Source organism: Crotalus tigris, unplaced genomic scaffold (assembly GCF_016545835.1).
Source record: "Crotalus tigris isolate CLP2741 ecotype Arizona unplaced genomic scaffold, ASM1654583v1 scf7180000024196.274895, whole genome shotgun sequence".
Taxonomy (NCBI): domain Eukaryota; kingdom Metazoa; phylum Chordata; class Lepidosauria; order Squamata; family Viperidae; genus Crotalus; species Crotalus tigris.
Window position 1 is genome coordinate 39,349 of NW_024100424.1, and position 27,858 is coordinate 67,206.

General features: G+C 37.7%; 1 protein-coding gene across 3 annotated transcripts in view; it reads right to left on the reverse strand.

Moving 5' to 3' along the window:
* Positions 1 to 1,027: 1,027 nt before the first annotated feature.
* Positions 1,028 to 27,858, reverse strand: part of HDAC4 (histone deacetylase 4) — a 223,581-nt gene continuing 196,750 nt past the window's right edge. For all 3 annotated transcript variants that reach the window (XM_039323459.1, XM_039323460.1, XM_039323458.1), the window contains 6 exons: positions 26,600 to 26,697; positions 23,231 to 23,349; positions 21,704 to 21,837; positions 17,767 to 17,851; positions 10,947 to 11,088; positions 1,028 to 3,734 (listed from right to left, as the gene is read on the reverse strand). In XM_039323459.1, coding sequence (XP_039179393.1) covers positions 3,695 to 3,734; positions 10,947 to 11,088; positions 17,767 to 17,851; positions 21,704 to 21,837; positions 23,231 to 23,349; positions 26,600 to 26,697 — 618 coding nt within the window. In that variant the 3' untranslated portion in view covers positions 1,028 to 3,694. The remainder of the gene's footprint in view (positions 3,735 to 10,946; positions 11,089 to 17,766; positions 17,852 to 21,703; positions 21,838 to 23,230; positions 23,350 to 26,599; positions 26,698 to 27,858) is intronic.

The window sequence follows — 27,858 nt, forward strand, 5'->3', positions numbered from 1 at the left end:
AAGCAGTTTACTTATGTGTTCAGCATAGTTTTCCTAAAACATTTCCACATAAGTACAATATATTCTATTATTGGTTTGTCACAAATGCAATTATTTTCTTTAAAATGACAAATATTTAAGTAATCCTTTGTCATTTTTAAATTTTACAATAAAAGCACATGTACTTAATCAGATCAGCCAATCAAACTTCCATTTTCCATGCCTGTTATTTTTGTGTGACACAAAGCTTCCCAACTTATATATCTTCCTAATGCCATCAGAAAGTTTTTTCCAGAGGTGCCAAGTGTGACATGCAAAATCTGTTTACAATATACAGGCATGCCAACCTAACAGACCATGCAATCTCAAGGTATAGGAAACTTTAAAAAATATATACATACATACACACATATTTTATATATATATATATATATATATATATATATATATATATATATATATATAAAATATGTGTGTGTGTATGTATGTATGTATGTATGTATATGTATATGTATGTATGTATGTATGTATGTATGTATGTATGTGTATAAAATGTGGGCCCAAATTTTATAAAAGGAAAAATGGAATGAATACATGATTAATAAAAAGAAATGTATTTCTTTTTAATACATGATTAATTCTTTTATTAATACATGATTAATAAAAAGAAATCTACTGAAAGTAAAATAATCATGATCTATTCTATTATACTGTACTATTATGTAGAACTCACTTTTGGATAGTTCTGTTTTAAGATGCTCCTATGTTGTAGAAGAATTGTAGTAAGTCACCCTTGTACTTTCAAAACTGGTTTAATCAAAAAACATACAGAATCCTGCTGATGGAACTTAGGTACCTCTTGCTTATAGAATATAAAAAACTGGTAATTGGAGATACATTGCCTTATTGAGCTCTTTGTTTATCCACAGAGCCCCAAATCCTTCATTATCTATGCTTTTATTAAAATAAAATTATTTCTATCCTCCCAACATACATATCTTTTCTCTCCTAGAATAACTGCAGAAGAAATCCAGTTTCAGGCTTAGAGTGAGATTATGATATATCTATTTTAAATAGAAATTAATAAATTATGGAGCAAATTATATTTACCAAAATTCTTTCTGATTCACAAAAGCTTTTCAATCCCAAGTGAAGACTCTTAAAAGTAACATTAAAAGCAATCATATTAACAACCATTTATACATAATAATATTTTTTGTGACAAAAAAAATTCTTGACAATTGTGATGTTCAAATATAAAATAAATTTGAGATTGTAGTGATCACAGAATTCATCACTTTTTATCAATTGTAATTAACAAAATATGAAACCAAGTAATTTCACACAAAAATCTATTTAGATCACAGCAGCAAAGCATTTTATAAAATATACATTTTATCTTTACCATCAAATTTTACTCTTAAGAATATGCTCCTGGCAGTTCTAATGTGAAAAAGAATTCATTTTTTGGATATATTTGGGTTAGCATGAACATTAATACTGTAGTGTCTGTCTTAAAAATTGTCTATCAACTTTTGCATTAAATAACCTCCTAAAACTCTTCTGTACTCATTGAAATATATGTTTACATTCTCACAACTCCAGTCATAATGGAATGCAAGAAAAAAGCTTTTCAAAACTACATAATTATAAACTGACTCTGTCAGTTAATATAACTAAAAATGTAAAGTTGCTTTAGAAAAAAATTAATCTCTTCTAATTTCCTTACTAAAAAATTAAGCAGTTACACCCAGAGGGTCAACTGCTCTCATTTAAAAAAATATATAGAAGAAAAGAGATCATGGTGAAGATTAACACACTCTGAAAAAACAAGTATAATTATTATTATTTAATTTGAAGTAATCTTTAAAGGGATTATTCAACCACAATAACGTGTGTTTGCTCAGTATTAACTGTACCAACAGAATATTGCAATCTTTCAACTTATTTAAATTATTAATGCCTTTAATAAAATCCGTGCCATCGAGAATATACATTATTCTTTATAATACTAATCAACTTTTAAGAGAGGAAAGTTTCTCATTTTCTTTAGGTATTATAACTACAGTTGAAGAACTGAGAAATTATACAATCAATTTTTCATCTTAAAAATGACTGTGGAATCCTTCCTTTTGAGAAAAGAATATTCTGAAAATAATACATATCAGTTTGCAACATGCACAAGATTAAGAAAAGTGTTTTCTGTACAAAAATCTGGAAATGAGCAAATTTCAGTATCTAGGGAGAAATTATGCATGTCCAGAAATAATGTCTGGAAAGACAGTTCTCAGATGAAAACCAAACATGAAAATCAATGCAAATAATTGGCATTATCTAAAAAACTAATGTTTCATAAAGCAGTAGCAAACAAATATTTGCCAGAAATACTTTGTTAAAAAAATGTTGAGCATTTCAAAAACATTCCAAACTGCACTTTGAAAATGGGCATTTCAACTAGATTCCTTTTCTTAACCTTTCAATCCACAAATCTTTTGGAAGGAGTTTCCGATGGATGCCATTTATTCATATAGTTAATATAAATGCATTATAAATATTTAATTAATAATTTGTAAGAGTCATTTTCCCAAGCTTGGAATATATTTATATTATTCATTATACAGTGTACATAAATATTTATACCTAAAAAATTAAGCAATATCCCATGCAATCTGCTTTTAATAAAAAGCATTCCATTTTTTTTAAAAAAAATTTCAATTGTATCTGTGCATGCCTTTACAACCAAATTGATAATTTGTTATACATAATGTATAAAAGAAAATGTTGGATTTTTAAAAAATCAATGAATTTAAAAAACCCAACAGCATTTGCCATATTACTGGCAACTACCTTATTTTTTTAAAAAAAATATTAAACAGCAAGGAAAAGAAAAATCAAAATAAGGTTGTAGACTGTTTGGGAGAAGCTCTGGTTTTTGCTTGCTTTAAATAATCATGCTAGCAGAAATCCTAATATCTTTCTTGCAGAATGCAGTTCTTGGCTTTCTCTGCCAGAGGAACTGCTGCAGAGTTCTTTTCTTTAAGGCATATTTCTTCAAAAACATCAGGAAAAAACAGCTGCCCGAATCAGTCTATTGTGTTTTAAAAGGCACAAACTCTTCCAATGGCTTTGGCAATGCTAAAGCCAATCCCTTTTCTGGCTATCTTTCTTTTTTTACACTCTTCCTCTCCATATTTATATAGTTTGAATGAATATATAAAAGCTTAGTTTTCTTTTTACCCTTCACAAGAAGAAAAATAACCCTCCTCAGGGTGTGAGTTTTGAAGAACTCTAATTCACAAGTACGCGAGAACCACAAAAATACTGAAAAAAAGTAGAATTTAGTCTGAATGGTCTGAATGTAATTAAATGTTAAGCACCAGTTTTAAATAAAAATTATCACATACTTGTTAAGTCTTTTGAAACAACAGCAAAAGCTGACAACTAAATACTTCCCTGGCTTCTTGCCTCTTATAGTAGCTTCCATTGAGGAAAAAAGGAAGATCACTTAGTGTGTCTGTAATTCATATTGCTGTTCTTCACCTGTGTTTTTTCCATGAGCATAATCCATACAATATGGAGCGATTAGGCTTTTTTTCAACATGGCTGCCTTTCTGGAAGAAAATTAGGGCAGAATGCAGGTATACAAGAGAAAGCTTCTTGGCAGGCCTTCAAAGACAAGATGAATTTTACTGGAGCGCTTCAAACTAGGAGTATGCTACAGAAGAGGATCCTCTTCCATAGGCTCCTCATCTAGCCTGTAAGTAATTCATTAAGAGGAGTCAGAATAATAGAACTGCATGACCCAGAATTAAATATATTTATTAATTAATTAATGGTGCTGTAGTTGTTAATAAGCATGCAAAGTAATATTGTTTTGATGTGCTGTTTAACACTCTACCACACAGTACTAATAATCATTAATAATAGTCTGGATCTCAGAACTTTGTAAAGACAAGCTGCTTCATATCTGAAACTCCGAATTCTAACAGTTGCTTTGAAAGAATGGATTGTTTACACTATCTTTCACTTACAGCAACTTTTAAGAATCTTTTAGAGGTGAACAGTTTGAGTAGAAAGTACCACTCCTGCCCTTTGCCCTCAGTTTCTTAAGAACACATAATGGCCAATAGGAATATCAGGCCAAGCCAGGCATTTGTAGAGGGAGAATGGTTGTGGTTGAACAATTGACCACTTGTAAAAATAAAACAGAAAATAAAAAGAAATGCAAACTTATGGGCATACCACCTGCTCTTCTTTTTGCAAGGAAAAGGAAAAAAACAAAAGAGAAAATATAAGAGTAGAACAGAACTTTGGAGGTCTTCTAATCTAGCCCCTGCTCGAGCAGGAGAACCTATACCAGTGATGGCAAACCTTTTAGAGACTGAGTGCCCAAAAGCTGCCCCTGCCCCACTCAACCCCCTGCTCCACCCCCTCCCCACCTGCCCGTAGGACCACTCACTGCCTCCAGGGCCCGCTGCAGATCGCCCAGTAGTGCCATGGCAGCCATGCCCTCTGCCCACACCCCACAGCATCATCTGTGCATGATGGGGCATGAGGGCAGAGTCTTGTCTATGCTGCCTGGCTGCCATATCCTTGACTGCACTGCTCTGCATGGGCCATACTCGGGAGCAACCCTTCTCCAGGAGGGCTGCTGGTGAGGAGGGTGTCACGGGGGAGGCAAGGCTGGGGCAACAGTACATGTGCCCACAGAGAGGACTCCGAGTGCCACCTCTGCCACCCATGCCATAGGTTTGCTACCACTGACCTATACCATTTCAGAAAAGTGACTGTCCAGTCTCTTAAACACCTCCAGTGATGGAGTGCCCACGATTTCTGAAGATAGGTTGTTCAACTGGTTAATTGTCCTCACTGTTAAGAACCCAAGTCCCAAGCCAAACCCAAGTCCTGCAGCCATTCTTCAAATGTTTTAGTCTCCAGGCCTTTGATCATTTTAGTTGCTCTTCTCTGAACTTTTTCCAAGGTCTCAACATTTTTTTTGTAGTATGGTGACCAAAATTGGTTGCAGTATTTCAGGTGTGGTCTTACTAGTGGTGTGGTCTTACTATTTAAAGTAGTACTAATACTGCAAATTTGATGAGTTCTCCTTCAATTCCCTCATCTAAGTCATTTATGAAGATATTTGAAGAGTATAGGGCCTAAGACGGAGCCTTGTGATACCCCACTGCTTACTTCTCTCCATGTGGATGTAGTACTATTGAGGACTACTTGCTGAGTACGGTTTGTCAGCCAGCTACAGATCCATCTGATGGTGTTGTTGTCTATCCCACCTTTTTCTAGCTTACTAAGCAGCAGGTTGTGGTCTACTTTGTCAAATGCTTTACTGAAGTCTAAGTATCTTCTTTTATGTAGATATGTGCTCAAAATGTCCACAGCATTTCGCTGGTTTACTAATTTAGTCACTTTATCAAAGAATGAAATGAGATTGGTTTGGCATGATCGCTTTTGACAAACATGTGCTGGCTACTAGTTATAACTTTGTTTGCTTCTAGTTGTTTTCAGTTCTGTTTTTTATTATCTTTTCCAGGATCTTCCCAGGTATTGATGTTAGACTGATTGGTCTGTAGTTTCCTGGGTTTGTTTTTCCCTTTCTTGAAGATGGGAAGCACATCAGACCTTTTCCAATCATCAGATACTTCCCCGGTGCTCCAGTATTTTTGAAAGATATGGTGCAAGGGTTCTGAGATAACATCTGCCAGCTCCTTCAGAACTCTGGGATTTAATCTGATGATTTATATTCGTCAAGGTCAGATAGGTGTTCTCTTACCATTTTCTTGCTTATTTTAATTTTTATTTCTAGTTTGTCTTTTACACTGTTTTTTTGGGCAAAAATTTCTTTTTGTGTGAAGACTGATGCAAAGAATGAATTAAGCAGCTCTGCTTTCTCCCTACTGCCTGTTACTTTCTTGCCATCATCTCTCTTTAGTGGACCTACAGATTCCTTGACTTTTTTCTTGTTATTAATATGTTGAAAGAAACTTTTTTTATTGTGCTTGATTTCTGTTGCAAGTCTTTGTTCATTTTGAGTCTTTGCTTTCCTGGCTTCATCTTTGCATGTTCTGGCTGTCTGCTGATAATTGTCCTTAGTTATGTGCCCCTCTTTCCATTTTTTGTATTTGTCCTTTTTGTCTTTCAGTTTGTCAAAGAGATCTTTATGCAGCCATGCTGATTTCTTCTTGTTTTTCTTTTTCAATGGTATTGTGCTGGTCTGAGCTTTTATGATTGCATTTTTCAGAGTTTCACACACTTCTTGGATTGTTTTCCCCTTTAGGATTTTCATCCATGGGATCTTTCCTAGGTTCTCTCTGAGTTTGTTAAAGTCAGCTCTTTTGAAGTTTAAGACACTGTTTGGATTGTTTTCTGTTGCTAGTGTTTGTGTTATATTAAATTCCAGTATGACGTGGTCATTTTCGCCCAAGGTTCCCGCAACTTCAACTCCTTATATCACTTCTGCTTGATTAGTAAGGATTAGGTCAGTATAGCTTTACTTCTAGTTCCCTCCTCTACCTTTTGGATGATAAAGTTGTCAGCTAGGTTGGTTAAGAATCTGTTTAATCTCTCACTCACTGCAGAGTTTGTCTCCCAGTTTATATCTGGATTTGTAGATCTATTTCTTTTGAACAATTTGTATCCACCCTCAGTACATTCAAGTCATGGATTTCGTCCCACCCGGTTTCTGTAATGCCAACTATGTCATACCTGCCCTCATGCTTCTAGTTCACTCTGTTTGTTCCCCAAGCTTTGAGGATTTGTATATAAGCATTTAAGACTTCTATGCCTGTCTGTGGGTATGTTTCCTGCACCTCCTGATTGTTATTGGAGTTTTTATTTTTTCTCATCACTCCCTACCTCATTGTTTGATTTGGTTTCTTGGGATTTATGACTGGTTTTGTGTTCTAAGCTACTGGGGGAAAAAAAGAAATTGGAGAAAACTCTCCAATGCTACTGCTAAGGTGGCTGAAGGTGCTAAGGGAATAGTGGGAGTAATATCCATGAAACACAAGCAATTGAGATCATATTTCCTGCCGTAATTCATAAGATTCTGAATCTTCCATATAAGTACAAATTCTGTTTATACAGTACGTTGACCATGAAGATGAGTCATTGGTTTGATCAGTCAATTATTAAAAGACATTATTTATATTTTTGGCTCAGATCAAATACAGTGACATTCATCCTATGTGGGAAAACTAAACCTATATGAGCATTTTGAGATCTCTCTCATGAGTTATGTCTCACTAGACCTCTCTCCTGACTGAATGCTATACAGGTAGTCTTCGACTTATAACCCCAATTTTCTAATTTTTAAAAAATAAATTAATTAATTAAGCCCAAAATTTCCATTGCTAAGCAAGACAGATGTTAAGTGAATTTTGCTCCATTTTATAGCCTTTCTTGCTACAGTTATTTTATTTATATATTTGTATCCTGCCTATACTAACTCAAAGCAGCAAACATATCTAACACACCTTCCTCCTCCTATTTTTCCCAAACAACAATCTTGGGAGATAGTCTGGGCTGAGAGAGTGTGTGACTGGCTCAAGGTCACTCAGCTGGCTTTTATGATTAAGGTGCAACTAGAACTCACCATTTCTCACTTTCTAACCTGGTGCCTTAACCTGTAGACTAAAATGACTCTCAGAATGCTGTTAAGTGAATCACTGCAGTTAAGCTAGTAACATGGTTGTTAAGTGAATCTGGTCTCCCCCCCTTGATTTGCTGTCAGAAGATTGCAAAAGGTGATCACATGGCTCCAGGATATACATGCCAGTTGCTATGCCTCTGAATTTTGATCATGGGATCACAAGGATACTGCAATAGTCATGCGAAAAATGGTCATAAGTCACTTTTTTCACTGCCTTGGTAACTTTGAATCATCACTAAACAAATGGTTATAAGACAAGGACTACTTCCTTTTCCAATTCTTTCCCTAGATTTTTCATTTGTTTTTATTTCTGTTCTTAGATTTTTAATTGTAAACCTTTACCAGTTTGTGTTCTGTCATTTGCATCCCTAAATTTGTCTTTCTTCAAACTAATGAATTAAATCTGAGGCCCAATTAAGTGCCACTAACACTGCATTTTATTAATTTGGTGTACTTTTTAATAAGGGAATACTCCTTGATTTAGCAAACCTGGAAGTGTTTGACCTAGCAAGATATTGCTATTACCAATATTCTCAAACTCTCCAAATATCTCCAAACTCTCACAGGGTGAACTGTGAAAATTTGTCAATGTTTTTGCTTTCGATGGCAGAGAATTTTGCTAGATCAAAGAATAAGATAGCCATTATTATTTCTAAAATATTGTTTCAAATGTATTTCTGAACTGTTTCAAGTTCATGTGAACAAATTTAGCTGTTTTGAACATTTTAGAATATTTCATATCTGGAGTTTTACACATGAAATGGAAAGTTTTAGAACAGAATAGAGCTGGAAGGGACCTTGGAGGTCTTCTAGTCCAATCCCCTGCTTAAGCAGGAGAACCTATACCATCTCAGACAAGTGACTGTCTAGCCTTTTATTAAAAATCTCCAGTGATGGAGTGCTCACAATTTCTGGAGGCAAGCTGTACCACTGGTTAATTGTCCTGTTAGAAAGTTTCTCCTTAATTCTAGGTTGCTTCTCTCTTTGTTCAGTTTCCAACCATTGTTTCTTGTCCTGCCCTCTGCTGCTTTGAAGAATAACATGACCTCATCTTTGTGGCAGTCCCTCAAATACTGGAATACTGCTATCATTTCACCCGTTTCTTCTTTTCTTTAAACTAGCCCACAGGTCGGCAACCTGCGGCTCTGGAGCCGCATGCGGCTCTTTAAGCCTTCCCCTGTGGCTCCCAGCCTCCTCTGCCTTTGCAGAGAGAGACAGAGACAGAGAGAGGCAATTGCGCTTCCCTGCTTTTCTCTCTCTCTCTCTCTCTCACTCTGTGTGTGTGTGTGTGTGTGTTTGTGTGTGTGTGTGTGTATGTGTAAAAGAGAGTACACTCACAGTGTTCTCCGAGGAGCTGAAAAGCTTACTGGGCGGAGCTCCTCCCTTTGCTGCATCTCTGCAGGAAGCAGGAAGGGCAGGAGAGAGCTAGCTAGCCCAGCTAGGCTGACTCAGGAATTCTGGGAGTTGAAGTCCATGAGTCATAAAAGAGACGAGGTGGCTTACCCCTGAGTTTGTTGGACAACAGCTTGAAGTTTGCCAGGTGAGCAGCAGATGGGGGGGGGAGAAAGAGGGAGGGAGGGAGGGAGAGAGAGAGAGAGAGAACAGAAAGAGAGAAAGAAAGAGAGGGGGGGGAAGAGGAGTGGCAGACCAAGGGCAGATAGAGAGGGAGGGAGAGAGAGAGACACAGAGAGAGAGAGAGACTCTTTTGACATCTAAAATGAAGATAACACTGCATATATCCTTTTTTAACCTGTGTGTGTATGTAATTTTATTCTCTTAAAGCATTCTCTTGGTGATCATTGTTTTAATAGTATGGATATTCCCAAAAGTCATATTTTTATTTTTAATGTGTGTGTGCGTGTGCGGGTACGTGTATATATATATATATACATACATACATACACACACATACACACATATGTAAGTCAGAAAACATATATATATATATATATATATATATATATATATATATATATATATACATACATACATACACACACACAAACACACACACACACACCTATAATAAAGGTAAAAAAGGATATATGCAGTGTTATCTTAATTTTATATATCAAAAGGGTTTTGCGGCTCCCGGTGTTTTGTTTTTGGTGGGAAACGGGTCCAAGTGGCTCTTTGAGTGTTTTGGGTTGCCTGCCCCTGAACTAGCCAAACCCAAGTCCTGCAGCAGTTCTTCGTATGTTGTAGTCTCCAGACCTTTGATCATCTTAGTTGCTCTTCTCTGAATTTTTTCCAAAGTCTCAACATCTTTTTTGTGATATGGTGAACAAAATTGGCTGCAGTATTCCAGATGTGGTCTTACTAGGGTTTTATAAAGCAATACTAATACTTTGTATGATCTTGATTCTATGCCTCTGTTTATACAACCCAGGATTGTATTAGCTTTTTTGGTTGCTGCTGCATACTGCTGGCTCATGGTCAAGTTATCGTCCACTAAGACTTCAAGATCCCCCTCACAGTCACTGTTTTTAAGCCAGGTCTTGCCCGATCTGTACTTGTACTTTTAATTTTTCCTGCCTAATTGTAAAACTTTGCTTTTCTCCACATTGAAACACATTTTGTTGGATAGTTTGTTTAGATTTGTGAAGATCTTTTTGGATTCTGAGTCTGTCTTCTGGGGTGTTGGCTACTCCTGCCAGTTTGGTGTCATCTGCAAATTTGATGAGTTCTCCTTCAATTCCCTCGTTTAAGTCATTTATGAAGATATTGAAGAGTACTGGACCTAAGATGGAACCTTGTGGTATCCCACTGCTTGCTTCTCTCCATGTGGATGTAGTGTCATTGAGGACTACTCGTTGAGTATGGTTTTCCAGCCAGCTACAGATCCATCTGGTGGTGATGTTGTCTATCCCACCTTTTTCTAGCTTGCCAAGGAGTAGGTTGGGATCTACCTTATCAAATGCCTTACTGAAGTCTAAATATCTTCTTTTATGAAGATATGTGCTCAAAATGATTTAGAAGAAAAAAGTTTGTATATATGCATAATTTATTTATAATACTATTTAGAAGCTGCCTTTTAGACATGGTAGATGTAAAGAATAGACTGAGAATTAAAACAGAGAGCTAGTTTGATGTAGTAGTCAAGGTAACAGTAGTCAAGGTTACATTGCTAGGGATGGAATTCTAGTTCCACCTTAGATACAAAGCCAGTAAGGTGAACTTGAGCCAATCACTCTTTCAGCCCTAGGAAGGAGGCAATGGCAAATCACTTCTGAAAAATCTTGCCAACAAAACTGTAGAAGTCAAAGAAACCCTCTCTGCCAAAAAGGTAAAGAGTAAAACTTACTTTTTCTCAGGAAGTGGTTTAACTCCCACTGACAAAGATGCCATTGCTGTTACAGTTTCTTCTTCATTATCACACTTCTGTGCATCTATCAAAGAATAACTAACTGTTGAAGAATAACGTTGGAGCGAATGCCAATATTTACCTAAAGGAAAATTTAAGTCATTATGGAATCCATTACTAGCATTTTTCTATTAAACAAAAGAAAATCACCATCAAGCTGCAAAATGAAACAGATCTGGGAGATTCTTACTTCTAAGAGGCTTTACAAAATATATGTAAATGAAGTAATAATATATTTTCCTATTGTACGGCACCTACATTTGCCTTCTACTCTGTTATTTTCTTGTATCCCTTTTATAAATGAATAAAAGGGATACAAGGAAACAACAGAGAAGGGGGCAAACTGAGGTGCAGTAAAATAGGGAGACATATTATTTCATTTGCATATTTTTGTCTAATTTACTGGAACTAGAGAAATGTTCCAAGGGCTTCCTGAAAAAATAAAGAAATAAGGAATACAGATTATACAAAAATATTCTGTCAGGCAATTTCAGATATAACATTGGAAAGGGAGAAGTCAGGGGATAACTGATCAACCAAAATTCAGAGCTGAATAAAAAAATATTAAGCTAGTAACATGGTTGTTAGGTTGTTGACTTTGCTTATCAGAAGGTCACAAAAGATAATTGTTTGACCCTGGAACACTGCAACCATCATAAATACATACCACTTGCTCAGTGTCCAAATTTTGATCATGTGACCATGGGGTAGTGTAACAGTTGCAATTGTGAAAACTAGTCATAAAACACTTTTTTCAGTGCCATTGTAACGTCAAAGCATCACTAAATGAATGGCTGTAAGTTGAGGACTATCTGTACTATATCTTATTTCCAATAAAGCAATAAATAAAGTACCCCATGGCAGCCTGATTAAGAATAGTAAAAAGTGAGTAATTAAATGGAAACATAGCTGTCTTGAAAATCATGCTCAAAGGAAATTCATAGTTCTTTATCAGATAGACTGCCATAAGGTTTGGTCCTCTGCAACATTTTCATTAAAGATTAGGCTCCCCGGGATGGTAGATACTTAGAAGACATTAACTAAGTTACAAGAATGTTTGGAAAATAATAGAATGAATAGAATGAATAGAATAAAGGTAAGGAGTCCCTGCAGATTTTACTCCGTTGGTTGTTGCCAACTATAGGGGGCAGTGCTCCTCTCCATTTCAAGGCCATTGAGCCAGCATTCTTCAAAGACATTTCCGCAGTCATACAGCCAGCATGCTGTAATAGACGAGTGTTACCTTCCCACCAAAGTGGTATCTATTTTTCTACTCGCATTTGCATGCTTTCAAACCGCTAGGTTGGCAGAAACTGGGCCAAGGACGAGAGCTCACCCCATCACATGGTGTTCAGGTTTTGAAACTTGGGCTGCTGGCTTTCCAGCCAACAAACCCAGCATCTGAGCCACCATTCCACCCAATAGAATGAATAATGTAATCAAACCAGAACAAAGAAATGAAAAAAGAAAAGAGAAAACAAATGAGAAGCGCATGCTATAAGAAATTACTGGCTTTGCAATTAAATTAAATTAATTAAATGGATTTTTTAGTTGTATCACAAGCTGTATATGAAATCAATGTAATGTGACTTTAAAAAAAGGCAAATGTGGCTTCTGGTTTTGATGTCGCAGCGGGACAAACACAGGAAGATGGGGCTCGTCTTTTGTGCTCGATTTTGCCCCACTGGGGGACCGTGGAAAGGGTTGAAAGTCTCCCTGTAGAGGTGACAAGCAAGGAAGGGACCCTCATTGATGTGGGAGGGGGGCAGCAGCCCTCCTGTTTGATTCGAGGAAGCCCTCCAAACTGGCAGAGAAAACACTGGCTACATTCGTGTAGCCAGTCCTAAGCTGCTAAAACAGAGACAATAAGTACCAACAAGGAACATTACAGCAACATGGATGAAACTGGGTGAGACCTGATCCTCTCTTTATGATTTTAAGACCTCTTCCTGAAAACCTGCCCAAAGCACTCCCCCTGATGAGAGAGGGAAGGGGAATTTCTGCCCCATTCCCTCAGAAAAAGAAAAGCAGTGATTTAATTACTTGGGGAAAATGGAGAAAACTACAAGACTAAGTTGGAATTTACATACATACATACGTATATATTTTTACCTTGAATGTACACCCTGTCAGCCCAAATATGGGAGAAAGAAATCATCTTTCTTTTTTCTTTTTCTTTTGCCTGTATCAGCTCAATCTAGAGCCATCCACAAGCAGCAGTCGCCAACTGCGACATCATTTTACATTTTTAGGTTGCTAACAAAGAATAAAGAGAGAACTGGTATAGCTATTTTGAGTTCCATTAACTCTCTTCAGCCAGACTTACTCTTCTGAGATTCAAACCTGGGCTTATCTGCATGTTAGGCAGTTGTTATAACCTCTAAGCCACAGGCTCTCTCCCACTCTGTTAGCTATCAGGAGAGAGACAGGGGGAGGAGATTTTTACCTTGAATGTACACCCTGTCAGCCCAAATATGGGAGAAATCTCAGAAGAGTAAGTCTGGCTGAAGAGAGTTAATGGAACTCGAAATAGCTATACCAGTTCTCTCTTTATTCTTTGTTAGCAACCTAAAAATGTAAAATGATGTCGCAGTTGGCGACTGCTGCTTGTGGATGGCTCTAGATTGAGCTGATACAGGCAAAAGAAAAAGAAAAAAGAAAGATTTCTTTCTCCCATATTTGGGCTGAGAGGGTGTACATTCAAGGTAAAAATCTCCTCCCCCTGTCTCTCTCCTGGTAGCTAACAGAGTGGGAGAGAGCCTGTGGCTTAGAGGTTATAACAACTGCCTAACATGCAGATAAGCCCAGGTTCGAATCTCAGAAGAGTAAGTCTGGCTGAAGAGAGTTAATGGAACTCGAAATAGCTATACCAGTTCTCTCTTTATTCGTTGTTAGCAACCTAAAAATACGTATATATTTGTTTTCGTAGATTTTCACGGGTATAGGTATGCAGGTCTTGGTGCGCGTATGTATGTATGTATGTATGTATGTATGTATGTATGTAAAATCTGTTGGTAAGGCACCCGGTAAGTCTGTTCTGCATTTCACTCCAATCTAGGAGCATGTTTTGCAGGCAGACCTCACATACTATGAACCCTATAAATTCAAATTTTTGTGGCTGACAAAAGGGTAATACAGTTGCCTAACATGCAAGCTGCCCAGGTTCGAATCCCTGAAGGGTGTGACTAGCTGATGAGGGCAGATGAGCCTGAAATAGCTATACAAATATATATATGGAAATTTTGAGAAAAAAAGTGCTCTTTTTTTTAAAAAAAAGAGACTTGAAAAGTCTGCAATATAAGTTTTGGATTTTAAAAAAACCAAAAACTGGAAAACGGCGTCAATGACATCTAGTGGTGAATTTACAACACTACAACTTATTATGCCTAAAAGAAGCCTACCTCGAAGCCTAAATTTAGATAAGATTCTGGCTGGCTTTTACTTTTGAAGATTGCAGCTGAGAAAGAAAAGGCCTGGGGGCTGCTTATCTGTGTGTCAGAGATGATAAACTATTTCAAAATTGGTATGTCTGAACTACAAATACAAATACTGACTTTCAGAACTGTATTGTGGAACTATTTTCCTGTAGAAGAAATATGCACTATTGCCTGATATGATGGAACATTTTGGGTCATAAATCTTGACTGATAAACAACTTTTAATGGTTCTTTCTTCTTCATGGACAGAAAGGATATATTTCTCATTGGACACAAAAATTTGAATTTTACTTATATTTGCTTAGGGGAGGTTTAAGAAAGGATTGATAAATTGGTTGGATAATCTGGAATTCCAATAATAATTAACTGAAACCTCAAGTTTTCAAACAGATTTCTATATAGGTCATTTACAAAAAAATAAAATGGATGTTCCATATTTAGCTCTAAACGGTAAAAAACTATCCTTAACATGTCTCCAGAAGCCTTAGTTTGACATACCACCAAGAAAATACTATGAATCACAGAAAGAAATTCTCTCCATGTTGAAATTAATACAATAAACAATTGCCTTAGCTCATGATGAGATTAAAAATAATACAAAAGAGATAAAAGAACAATTTTCTAATTTAAATTTACAAACCCAGAAAATAACCACAGAGAAGGAACGAGCAACCCAGAAAATAGAAGGAAAACTAGAGAAAGCTGATCCAAATATGGAGGACCCAAAGGAAAAAACTAACAGCCAGACTCAGACAAATGAAGAATTAGAAGACATATTAATAATACTGGAAACGGAAAAGGCATTTTATCAACCAAGATTTCAGAGCATACTGGAGGATAAGGAAGGAAAGCCAATGGAATGGAAGATAGAGCTGTTACCAGAACTGTGGGGAATTGGAGAAGAAGGGAGGCTGTTTAATGAATATCAATGGGCTAGCTCACAGATCAGCAACCCATGGTTCCGAAGCCACATGCGGTTCTTTCAGCCTTCTCCTGCGGCTCCCAGCCTCCTCTGCCATTTGCAGAGAGAGAGAGAGAGACAGAGAGAGGCATGTGCTTCCCCCCCCTCTGTGTAAAAATAGTGGCCTCACCCTATTCTCCAACAAGCTGACAAAGCTTATTGGGCGGGACTCCTCCCTTTGCTGCATCTCTGCAGGAAGCAGAAAGCGGAGGAGAGAGCCAGCCCAATAAGAATGCATGTCAGCTTGTTGAAGAACAGCTTGAAGCCAGCTTGCCAGGTGAGCAGGAGATCGGAGAGAGGGAGAGGGGGGGAGAGACAGAGGGAGAGGGAAAGAGAGAAAAAAAAGAGAGAAAGAGGGTGTGAGAGAGAAAGAGAGGGAGAGAGAGAAAAGAGAGAGGGGGAGAGGAAAGAGAAAGAGAGAGGGAGAGAGGAAAGAGAAAGAGAGAGAGGAAAGAGAAAGAGAGAGGGAGAGGAGAGAGAGGAAGAGAGAAAAAAGAGAGAAAGAGGGTGGGAGAGAGAAAGAGGAAGAGGAGAGAGAGAAAAGAGAGGAGAGAAAAAGGGAGAGGAAAGAGAAAGAAAAAGAGAGAGGGAGAGAGAGGGGAAAGAGAGAGGGAGAGGAAAGAGAAAGAGAAAAAGAGAGAGGGAGAGAGAAGAAAGAGAGGGAGAGAGAGAGAGAGAGAAAGAGGGAGAGAGAGAGGAGAGAAAAAGAGAGGGGGAGAGAGAAAAGAGAAAGAGAGAGGGAGGGAGAGAAAGAGAAAAAGAGACAGGGGGAAGGAGGGTGAGAGAGAGGAGAGAGAGGGAGAGAAAGAGAGAGAGAAAGGAGAGGAAAGAGAGAGGGAGAGGAAAAAGAGAGAGAAAGAAAGAAAGAAAAAGAAAGAGAGAGAGAGAGAGAGAGAGAGAGGAGAGAGAGAAAGAGAGAGAACTCATGCACAGCAGCCTCTATTTCTTTTTAATTAAACTCTTCAATCAAGCTCTCCCCCCCTTGCGCATGCACAGGTTTTGCGGTTCCCAGTGTTTTCTTTTCTCTGGGAAACAGATCCAAGTGGCTCTTTGGGTGTTTAAGGTTGCAGACCCCTGGGCTAGGTCTTCCAAAAATACCTTAACTAAATTGTTTCTTTTGCTCCAAATAATATGCACAAAAATAGAGGAAGAATTATTTGATGAGCCAAATGTACTGACTTGGAAAGTTAGTTTGCAAAGGAAGAAAGCTAAAGTAAGACCAAAGAAAACAGAAACTTTGACCTATTAGAGGGGATATTATATTATCAATTAGATGTTTGAATATGGTTAAGAATAGATTTCTAGAAATAGAAATATTATTATAACTAGATAGATAAGATTGGTAATCAGAATATCATATTTTGGCATGAAAATAAGAAAATGCTAAGAAGTTTGAGTAACGGAAGCTTTTGGTTAACCAAATATAACTTGTTTTGAAAATATAAATGACTGGGATATTTTGAATATGGATGGGAAATTAAAATTGAAAAAAAAAAAGCGAAAATGCAATTAAGATGTTTTGGTTAGAAAAGTTATTTTAAATTGATATCACTGATATTAGAAAACTAATAAATGCTGATATTAAACTGTATATCTATTAATAACAATAAGAGTTGTATTTGCTTAATGTGGAAAAATATTTATTATCGGAAGAAAATATTACATCGGATGATGTAATATTGGATTTAGTTTGAAGAAGCTTATATGTACCATGTAATTATTAATGGACCCAGTCAACATGTTGTCTATTAAGCACTTGTTTGTAAAAATAGAAAATTAATAAAATATTTATTAAAAAAAAGGCGAATCTAATTAAAAACTCCCATAAGATGAAATTTCCATAACATGCAAACTACTGCTTTCTGTTCTGTGATAGACAAAAATTTGCTGTGTTTATTTTTGAATAATATGTCCAGTTTTGAGGATTGTGTGTTCAAATGGGTTAGGAATAGAAAAGATGAAACTAAGTTGTATCAGGGGAGATTAAAAGAATTTGATATGTTTAGACTTGAAAGAAGAACACTGATTTCAGTTTTCAGATATTTGAATTTGTGATCACAGAGGCCAAGATCTATTCTTTATCATGCCAGAGAGTGGACACTGTTCAAAGGCAAAGGAAGGCAGGTTCCAGCTGAGGGTAAGGAAAGATTAAAAGTAAAAATAGATTGGCAGAGTGGCTATTTGAGTACATTTTTGCTGAATTTATTCAAGCAGAGGTTGGACAAAGTTTTTTCTGGGAGGAGACAAAGAGTTATATGAATATTCTGCAGCTTTTTGAATTTTATGAATTCGTTTTTTTTAAAACAATGAATAAAGACTTGTTCTAACTATAGAAGGAAAACTATTGTTTGTAGGTACTCACTGTGTATTTCAATGACCTTTTCAATGGAATGCACTGCATTAACATTTGCTGTTTGCTGTAATATTTCTTCAGGAATTGGATCAAGCTGAGTTAATAAAAAACATGTTAGAATATCACTTTTTAAAATAAATAATGAACATATGATTTGAACAATTTAGATTTCTTTAGGTGAAAAATATGTGGCTTGATATCCTTTGAAGTTATATCCAACTACTATTTGTGAAAATCAAAGAAAAATATAGTTAAATTATAATTAATTTAATTTAATTATAGTTAAAAGATTAGGAGGGAGGGAGCTGAACATGTGGGGGGAAAGGTGGGATTGTGTCTTGATTCTTCAATCACCTCCAGTCTGATGCTCCCCCATTGGGCCCCAAACCATCCATCAGAGCCATGTCTTCCAGGAGGCAAGAAGGGTGGGAATCGATCTCACCTCAGATATCATCACAGATATCTTAGACTTGTGGGTTGGTATTAGATCTCTATATTCTATATTCATTTTGTAGACAGCAAAATCTTGAAGATTACTTTTCCTGTCTTATTTGTTAAAATTTAAGTGGCAATGACTATCAAAAATCCCTCTTTTGGCCAAGGAGATACAAGCAGTTCTATCCAGTAGTGATAAAATGTTCCAGATTTTTGACATAAGATCAGCTACAACTACAATAGAATAGAGCTGGAAGGGACCTTGGAGGTCTTCTAGTCCAGCTCCCCTGTTCGAGCCGGAGAACCTATACTATCTCAGACAAGTGGCTGAAATTTCAGGTGGCATGAAACCTGAAAGCAAGTTTCCCATAAAGTGTCAGTGCTTCCATCTTCACTATGCATCACTAAGCTTGCTGGCATCCTGCCATAAATGGAGGGATGGGGGCAAAAGAAGTTAGGGAATAGAATAGAATTAGAAGGGACCTTAGAGGTTATCTAGTCCAGCCCCCTGCTCAAGCAGGAGAAACTACAGTATACCATCGCAGACAAGTGACTGCCTAGCCTAGCCTCTTCTTAAAAATCTCCAGTGATGGGGGGCGCACGACTTCTGGAGGCAAGCTGTTCCACTGGTTAATTGTCCTCACTATCAGGATGTTTCTCCTTAATTCTAGGTTGCTACTCTCTTTGTTCAGTTTCCAACCATTGTTTCTTGTCCTGCCCTCTGCTGCTTTGGAGAATAACGTGACCCCCTCATCTTTGTAGGAGTCCCTTAAATACTGGAATACTGCTATCAGGTCGCCCCCATTTCTTCTTTTCTTTAAACTACCCAAATCCAAGTCCTGTAGCAGTTATTCGCATGTTTTAGTCTCCAGGCCTTTGATCATCCTAGTTGCTTTTCTCTGAATTTTTTCTAAACTCTCAACATCTTTTTTATGATATGGTGACCAAAATTGGCTGCAGTATTCCAGGTGTGGTCTTATTAGGGTTTTATAAAGCGGTACTAATACTTCACGTGATCTTGATTCTATGCCTCTGTTTATACAACCCCGGATTGTATTAGCTTTTTTGGTTGCTGCTGCACACTGCTGGCTCATAGTCAAGTGACCATCCACTAGGACTCCAAGGTCCCTCTCACATTAACTGTTTTTGAGCCAGGTCTGTACTTATACATTTGATTTTTCCTGCCTAAATGTAAAACTTTGCTTTTCTCCACATTAAAATTCATTTTGTTGGATAGTTTGTTCAGGTTTGTGAAAATCTTTTTGGATCCTGAGTTTGCCTTCTGGGGTGTTGGCTACTCCTGTCAGTTTGGTGTCATCTGCAAATTTGATGAATTCCCCTTCAATTCCCTCGTCTAACTCATTTATGAAGATATTGAAGAGTACTGGGCCAAAGATGGAACCTTGTGGTAACCCACTGCTTACTTCTCTCCATGTGGATGTAGTGCCGTTGAGGACTACTCGTTGAGTATGGGAACCAGATCAACCCTTTTCCAGGATTTATGAAAAATGTGGTGTAATGGTTCTGAGATAACATCTGCCAGCTCCGTCAGAACTCTGGGATGTAGTCTGTCGAGTCCTGGTGATTTATACTTGTCAAGGTCAGATAGATTTTCTCTTACCATTTCCTTGCTTATTTTAATTTTTGTTTTTAGTTTGTCTTTTGCAGTGGTTTTTTTTTTTGTATGTTGGGTTATAGCAGTGGTTCTCAACCTGTGGGTCGGGACCCCATTTGGGGTCGAACGACCATTTCACGGGGGTTGCCAAACCACGCTGTCCGTCATTTTTTCCCTTTTCCCTAGCTGTCCTATTCCCTCTTATTGGTGGCCACACCCACTTGGGGGTCACCACAACATGGGGAACTGTATTATGGGGTCATGACATTAGAAAGTTTGAGAACCACTGGGTTATAGTTTCTTTTTGTGTAAAAAGTGATGCAAAATATGAGTTAAGCAGCTCTGCCTTCTCCCTACTGCAGGGGTGTCAAACTGCTGGCCCACAGGCCGGACGCGTCATCTAAAGCAATGGCAATGGCAAAACCGGCCCGATATGTTGTGCGACGTCACATGACGTCACGAGTTTGACATGTCTGCCCTACTGCCTCTTATTTTCTTGCCATCTTCAGTGAACCTACAGTTTCCTTGACTTTTTTCTTGTTATTAATATGTTGGAAGAAACCATTTTTATTGTCCTTGATTTCTGTTACAAGTCTTTGTTCGTTCTGAGCCTTTGCTTTCCTGACTTCATCTTTGCATGTTCTGTCTCTCTGCCGATAATTGGCCTTAGTTATGTGCGCCTCTTTCCATTTTTTGTATTTGTCCTTTTTGTCTTTCAGTTTGCCAGAGAGATCTTTGTGCAACCATGCTGGTTTCTTCTTGAATTTCTTGTTTTTCTTTTTCAGTGGTATTGTACTGATATGGGCTTTTATGATCACATTTTTCAGAGTCTCCCATACTTCTTGGGTTATTTTCCCCTTATTTTCATCCATGAGATCTTTCCTAGGTTCTCTCTGAGTTTGTTAAAGTCAACTCTTTTGAAGTTTAAGACACTGGTTGAATTGTTTTCTATTGCTAGTGTTTGCATTATGTTAAATTCCAGTACAACGTGATCATTTTCATCCAGGGTTCCGGCAATTTCAATTCCCTCTATCATTTCTTCTCTATTTGTAAGGATCAAGTCCAGTATAGCTTTACGTCTAGTTCCCTCCTCCATCTTTTGGGTGACAAAGTTGTCAGCTAGGTTGGTTAGGAATCTATTTGATCTCCTGCTCACTGCAGAGTTTGTCTCCCAGTTGATATCTAGTGATATCAACCACTATTGCTACTGTGGTATGCTTCCTACATACATTTGTTAACTGGTTGGCCGAGTCCATCTCTTCTGATTGGTTGGGTGGCCTGTAGTATACTCCTAGGGCAATGTCACTTTTTTCTCTTTTATATTGACCCATATACACTCTGGAAAGATTTTATCTTTGATCATGTGCATTTCTGTAGATATGTAGTGTTCTCTTATATATAGTGCAACTCCCCATCCTCTTTTTGTAGACCTGTTTTTTTTTTGAACAATTTGTATCCATCCTTCAGTCCATTCCATTCATTGGTTTTGTCCCACCAGGTTTCTGTAATGCCATACATGTACTCTTGCTTCTAGTTCATCCTGTTTGTTCCTCAAGCTTTGAGCATTTGTATATAAGCATTTAAGACTTTTATGCCTGCCTGCAGGTATGTTTCTTGCATGTCCTGATTGTTGTTTGAGTTTTTCTTTTTTCTCATTACTGCCTACCTCATTGTTTGATTTGTTTTCTTGGGATTTGTGATTGTTTTGGGTTCTAGAGATTCTAGAGATTGGTCACCCCTCTCCCTCAATTTTAGTTTAAAGCCCTCCTGATGAGTTGGATCAGTCTTTTTCTGAGTACATTTTCCCCTATTTTTGTGAGGTGCAGCCCATCACTATAGTGGTGGGATTTGTGCCAGTCAATTAATAAGAGAGCATAAATTGCATTTTTACTTTACCCCATTTCCTAGTAAAGCAGAAACACATGCTTCAGATGCATCACAAATGGCTGTCAGATCATGACCACCTTCAAGAGCCAGAATGATTCGTCCTTCAGCCAGCCCCATAAGCTGTTTGGTGAGGTATCCAAAGCCTGGGAAAAAGCAAAAAAGAATAAGGCGCCTATAAGCATTATTAATAAATAATTATTAATTCATCTCAAAAGTCAGAAATATTTCAAATCATTTCTCCATTTTCAAATCTATCCCCATGATGATCATATGTAATCTGCTTCAAATTGACTCGAATGCAGATGTAATCAATTTATTTTCTGAATCTATGTAAAAATCAGAGTGACTCTATATATTAAAAACATTTTTAAAACATCTGCAATTTACAGCTCAGAATTTCTAGACTTATATTAAGGAAGAACATCACAAAATGTATGCACTAAAATAATGCATATTTGGGAAAAAAGGCAAATAAAAAATGATATGAAACCTGTTTCCTATCAGTCTACAACAGTGGTTCTCAACCTGCGGGTCGGGACCCCATTTGGGGTCGAACGACCATTTCACGGGGGTCGCTAAACAACCCAGTCCGCCATTTCCCCCCCCTTTTCCTTAGCTGTGCTACTCCCTTTTATTCTATTGGCTTTTGAAAGCCAATAGAATAGACTCTCTTGAATAGAGTCTAATTCTATTGGCTTTCAAAAGCCAATAGGAATTGTCCAGGCTGTCTCTGCCCTGCTGAGCCCGCCAAAAGTTCCATTCTGCAAACGGTGCTGCACCAGTTGAGTAGTCCTCGACTTACGACTGGTTGAGTAGTCCTCGACTTATGACCGGTTGGGGGTCGCGGCATTAAAAAGGTTGAGAACCACTGATACAACCACAGATATAAAATAGTAAAGGAGGAACATTTGGAAAAATGAGAAACTGAGCACTATTGAAAATTGTTTGCTCTATCATAATAATGAAATTCTGTAAGTAAGTAGCCTGAGATATTTGATAAATTTGTGGCATGCATGATAAAGTAAGCTCTTATGAGTTATATCCAATATGCCAATTCTGTCCTATCTGTGACTTTCTAATCTGTGGGTCAGGCATAGGAAAGACTGCCCACAGAAATCACTTTTTTTCTTCCCCCTCCTTTCACAGAGTGGGCTGCTGGTTCATTGTTTTCAATGTGCATTCCTCCACTGTATGTCTGCTTACTCTCTTATAATCTCTTCCTCTCCAAGAATGTAAATACAAATATTATTTCCTTTAAAAATTATTCCAGAGCTGAGGTGAAAGTTCCAAAGGTGGGGGAGTGGGGAAATGGAAAGCACACTCACAGCTATATTATCTTCCACTTAGCAACCACTAAGAGCTGCTAGTCCCAATTGTGGTTGCAAAATAAGTACTACCAGTACCATTTTTGTCTTTCCTGATGTCATTCCATAAAGAGTGAAATGAGAAAGTGATTGCTAAATTTGAAACTGAAAGATCCTAAATATAAACATCCAAACACATATATGTGAAATTTAACACCCTGAAAAAACTTACATTTTGCAGATAGATTATATCCCCCAAGGGGTGCAGGATGACCTTCTACTGCATCAAAACCTGATGACACCAGTACAACATCTGGAGCAAACTCACGAGCAATAGGCATTACTATTGTTCTGCATCATGAATAGCCAATCCCAAAAGGAAAAAAAAAGCAGAAAACAGATTACTGTACTGTACTCACCAAGATACTGAATAATTCGATTTTCTTCTTCAATGACATTTTCAATACAAATAAGAACCAAACAAAGAATGAGAAAAGGACTAGAGAAGATGCTAAAGCTACTCTAGCTTATACTTTTGAAGTTTACCATTTTCCTTTATAGCTATAGAAAAAAGTATACATTGAAATACAAATTTATGAATAGTTGCACAGAAAACTATAAAGTAGAAAGGTATAACTATATCACACATTGTATGGTTCACATACAATGCTAATCAGATACAACTAAATTTTACTACTGACTGAAATAATTGGTGCTTAAGAAATTAAACTGTACAACTGAGTGTCAATTATTTCATTTTCATAATATTACTATCAAGATTAAAATGTGTGTTTCATCTGCATACATTTGATTAGGATATATGATTAATAAATGAAATTGTGCATTGAGTACCAGGATACAGGGCCTAAAAGTAACTATTACTGGTGAATTCAAGGATGTGGAGCACTATTGTCATTTCTGTGATGGACAAAGTACACAGTACTCTCTAGCTGCTACTGATTGCATTTGAGTTTTGGAAGTGCTCTGGCTGCAAACAACCTATCCTAGACTTTGTGGTGGATTTTTATTCTTAGTATTATACTAAGCCTATTTTGGACAACTTTGGGATGTTTTCCCATCTCAAAATTGTAGTGAACTCTGGCCAGTTTTTACCAACAGTATTTAAAAGATCTTTGGGGGGGGGGCACAAAAAGATATTTAGGCATAGCTGTCTAGCCTAATTCAAATGTTTTGCTTTAGAATATAATGAATTCTGTGAAAAAGAGAATAAATATACTAGTTTTTATTCCTCACTGCAGCTTATTTCCTGTGCTCATCAAATGAATGAACTTCTATAACAGAGTGACTTCCAATCTACGTACGTACATTTGAACTTCACTTATGATTGGTAGTTTAATAACTGTTCAAAGTTGCAATGGCCTCAGAAGAAGTATGTTATCTTCCAGCTGCTGTAAAATGTAATGCTATCCCCTCCCCCCAAGGACACATGATCTTGGTTTGAGTGCTTGGCATGTAATTGCCTTTGCAATCTCCTTTGCTGGCTTCCCCAGAAAATCAATTGGGGAAAGGTTGCAAGCCACCTGCTATGAGGACTCCCTTTTGTCTTCAAGGGCTGACTGAAAGAGTTGACTACAGAGGGGTACTAATAATCCAAGTTCCATTCCTGCAGCCCACTGGAGCAATTCTCTTCATTGCACAGAGGGGAGGTGAACTTGGCACGCAGCTCTTTTGCTCTGTCTGCTTAACAATCTCCCAGAGGTTGCTGGGGGTGCTAGGGTTGTGGTCATTGAGCAAAGCTATCAAGTGAATGTCTTGCTTAATAATAGCTTTGTTCAGTGACTGAGATTCCAATCCCAATTGTGGTTGTAAGTTGAGGACTACCTATATGTGTCCCATGACATTTAGAACTGAGGAGGCATAGGGGATATATGCACAATAGTTGGACATTTTTGAATTGAGGAACTTTTGAACTCTTTGACAAAAAACAAACTGCCCATCTCACTATATTAAGTGTAGGTTTTTTTGGAAAATAAATCTCTATGTAAAAAACATCTGGATTGTGCAGTTTACCTGACTCATGGAACTGTTTGTTTAGAATTACTGCTAATTTTTTAAATTATGGCATATGTTTTCTTTTAGGCCAGTGTTTCTTAAAAGTGCGGTCCCAGGACTCCTGGAAGGTCTTCTTCCAGGGATCTTGAAATTAAAATTATTTGCCAGCCTTTGCTAAAAATAATACAATATTAAAGCCCCATCAAACAATAATGAGAAACAGTAGCAGTAGCAAATGCATCAATTTTAATTTTTTAAAACAATAAACATCAATAAATATAATCCCTATAAACAAAAGCTCTTTTGGGATCCTCCATAATTTTTAAAAGTGGGAAGGGGTCCTCCGAAAAAAAAGTTTAAGAAACATTTAAGTTTCTTAAGTTTTAGGCCAGGGGTAGGCAACCCAAAACACTCAAAGAGCCACTTGGACCCGTTTCCCACCGAAAACAAAACACTGGGAGCCACAAAACCCTTTTGATATCTAAAATGAAGATAACACTGCATATATCCTTTTTTACCTTTATTATTCATTTTAGATATCAAAAGGGTCTCTCTCCCTCCCTCCCTCCCTCTCTCTCTCTCTCTTTCTGCCCTTGGTCTGCCAGTCCTCTTCCCCCACTCTTTTTCTTTCTCTCTCTTTCCTCTCTCCCTCTCTCTCCCCCATCTCTCTCCCTCTCTCTGATCTTCTGCTCACCTGGCAAGCTGGCTTCAAGCTGTTCTCCAACAAGCTCAGGGGTAGGCAAACTCAGCTCTTTTATGACTCATGGACTTCAACTCCCAGAGTTCCTGAGTCAGCATAGTTGAGCTAGCTAGCTCTCTCCTGCCCTTCCTGCTTCCTGTTTCCTGCAGAGATGCAGCAAAGGGAGGAGCCCTGCCCAAAAAGCTTTTCAGCTTGTTGGAGAACACCATGAGTCCACTCTCTTTTACACAAACACACACACACACAGAGAGAGAGAGAGAGAGAGAGAGAGAGAGAGAGAGAGAGAGAGAGAGAGTGCAAGTGCCTCTCTCTGTCTCTGTCTCTCTCTGCAAATGGCAGAGGAGGCTGGGAGCTGCAGGGGAAGGCTCAAAGAGCCGCAAGTGGCTCCGGAGCCACAGGTTGCCGACCTGTGTTCTAGGCTGTACTGTGTATTACATTTTCCCTTGGCATTTATCAGAAATGGACTATAAGAGAATTTTACTATGAACAGTAATTCCAGCAATTATTTTCCTTAATCTGATTTTGTAAATAAAGGCTGTCCCAGTGTCCTGGCTTTATTAAAATGGGGAGTAATGAGACTTACTCATCAAAAACTACAAGAGAAAACATCATATAAGGAATATATATTGAAAATAACCACTAAAAACATAAATAGCGTGAAAAATGTCATATGAGGAATATATCATAAATGAAAAAATTATAGAGATAATTTTATACTAGATTTCATACATTAAAACTTGCATTGCCTTTATGTAATGTTTTTAATTTTTTACAAGCCTAAGGCTTATGCTTAACATAAGTGTACAAATCTGAATAGTGTGGTTTGTTAACATACAGATACTCCTAATGACCCACCAATCTAAGAAAAAATTGTAAATTAAGAATTACCTGAAAGCAGTCAAATATTCTGAGTCTCCTATTGGTGGATTAAGACCACCAGTAAATGCTATATTTACATTAAAACCAACACCCAATCCTATGCCAACCTAAGAAATAGAAAATGAAAAAAAATGAAACAGGTTATGTATCTAGAAATAGTAACATCTATAAGATTATTTGCTTAGCAACACTTCAAATCATTTAATAGCTCTTGTACAATTTAATATGAGAAAATACAAACCGATGTAGAAATTTTGAATTGTCCCTCCTTAACTATTATGAATGTAAAGGTACAAACAATCTTAACTTTTAAATACATTCACAACAGTATCCTATTCATGACACTATCTGTTGTGTAAGCCTGTGTGAGTTCCTAGTCATTGGCTTGAACAGGATTGCTCCATGCGATCTCTTCCAACCCATGGACCTTTTGGTCCAACATGGAGTAATTAAAAAGGATAAAATGGAATAGAGATATCTAGAATGCTGCTGGTAGATGAGCAAACTTTACCAAGCACAGGTAAGAGCTGCTATTAAAATCTACCATGTGACAATTTGGGTAGTGAAGTCTAAACACTGTATTTTCTACATTAAATGTGTCTGCAATGGGTGATTACCCATTGATCCTCTTTCAGGTGATCTTTTTCCTCTTGGGAAAGAGTATAGAGGTCTACCTGCAGGGCCAGTTAATCATTCTGACTTTCTGGAAATTCCTCCTTACTTCCTGGTTGGATCTCTGTGTGACAAGCTTCCAGCTTCCTTTTCTGCCCTCAGTTTCTATGGAGAATAAATCGATGCAATTGTCCCTATGAGACCGCTTCAAATATTGGAAGACTGTTGTCAGGTCTCCCCTAAGCCCTCTTTTTTTGGGTTAGACAAAACATATCTAGTTCCCTTAACACAGACATATCAAACACAAGGCCCGGGGGCCGTATACGGCCCATGAAGTGGTTTCATGTGGCCTGCGAAGCCATCCTGGAAACAGTGAGGGACCGGTCCCCACAAGGCCGTCTGGAAACAGTGAGGAACCAGCCCCTGCTGCCTCGGCCCCACCCCCTGGGTGCATGCTGGGGAGGTGTCACCCTTTATGAGGAATGAAGAAATGCACCATCGTCTGGAAGTGGCCAGCAAATGGAAGTGGCCAGCAAATGGCCCTCGCCTACTTCACATATCCGGGTTGATGGGCTCTGCCCTGGTCCCACCCCTTTCTGCCAGAAACTGTCAGATGTGTCCCACTCCTGCTGAGGCCCCCACAGGTACCCTTGACG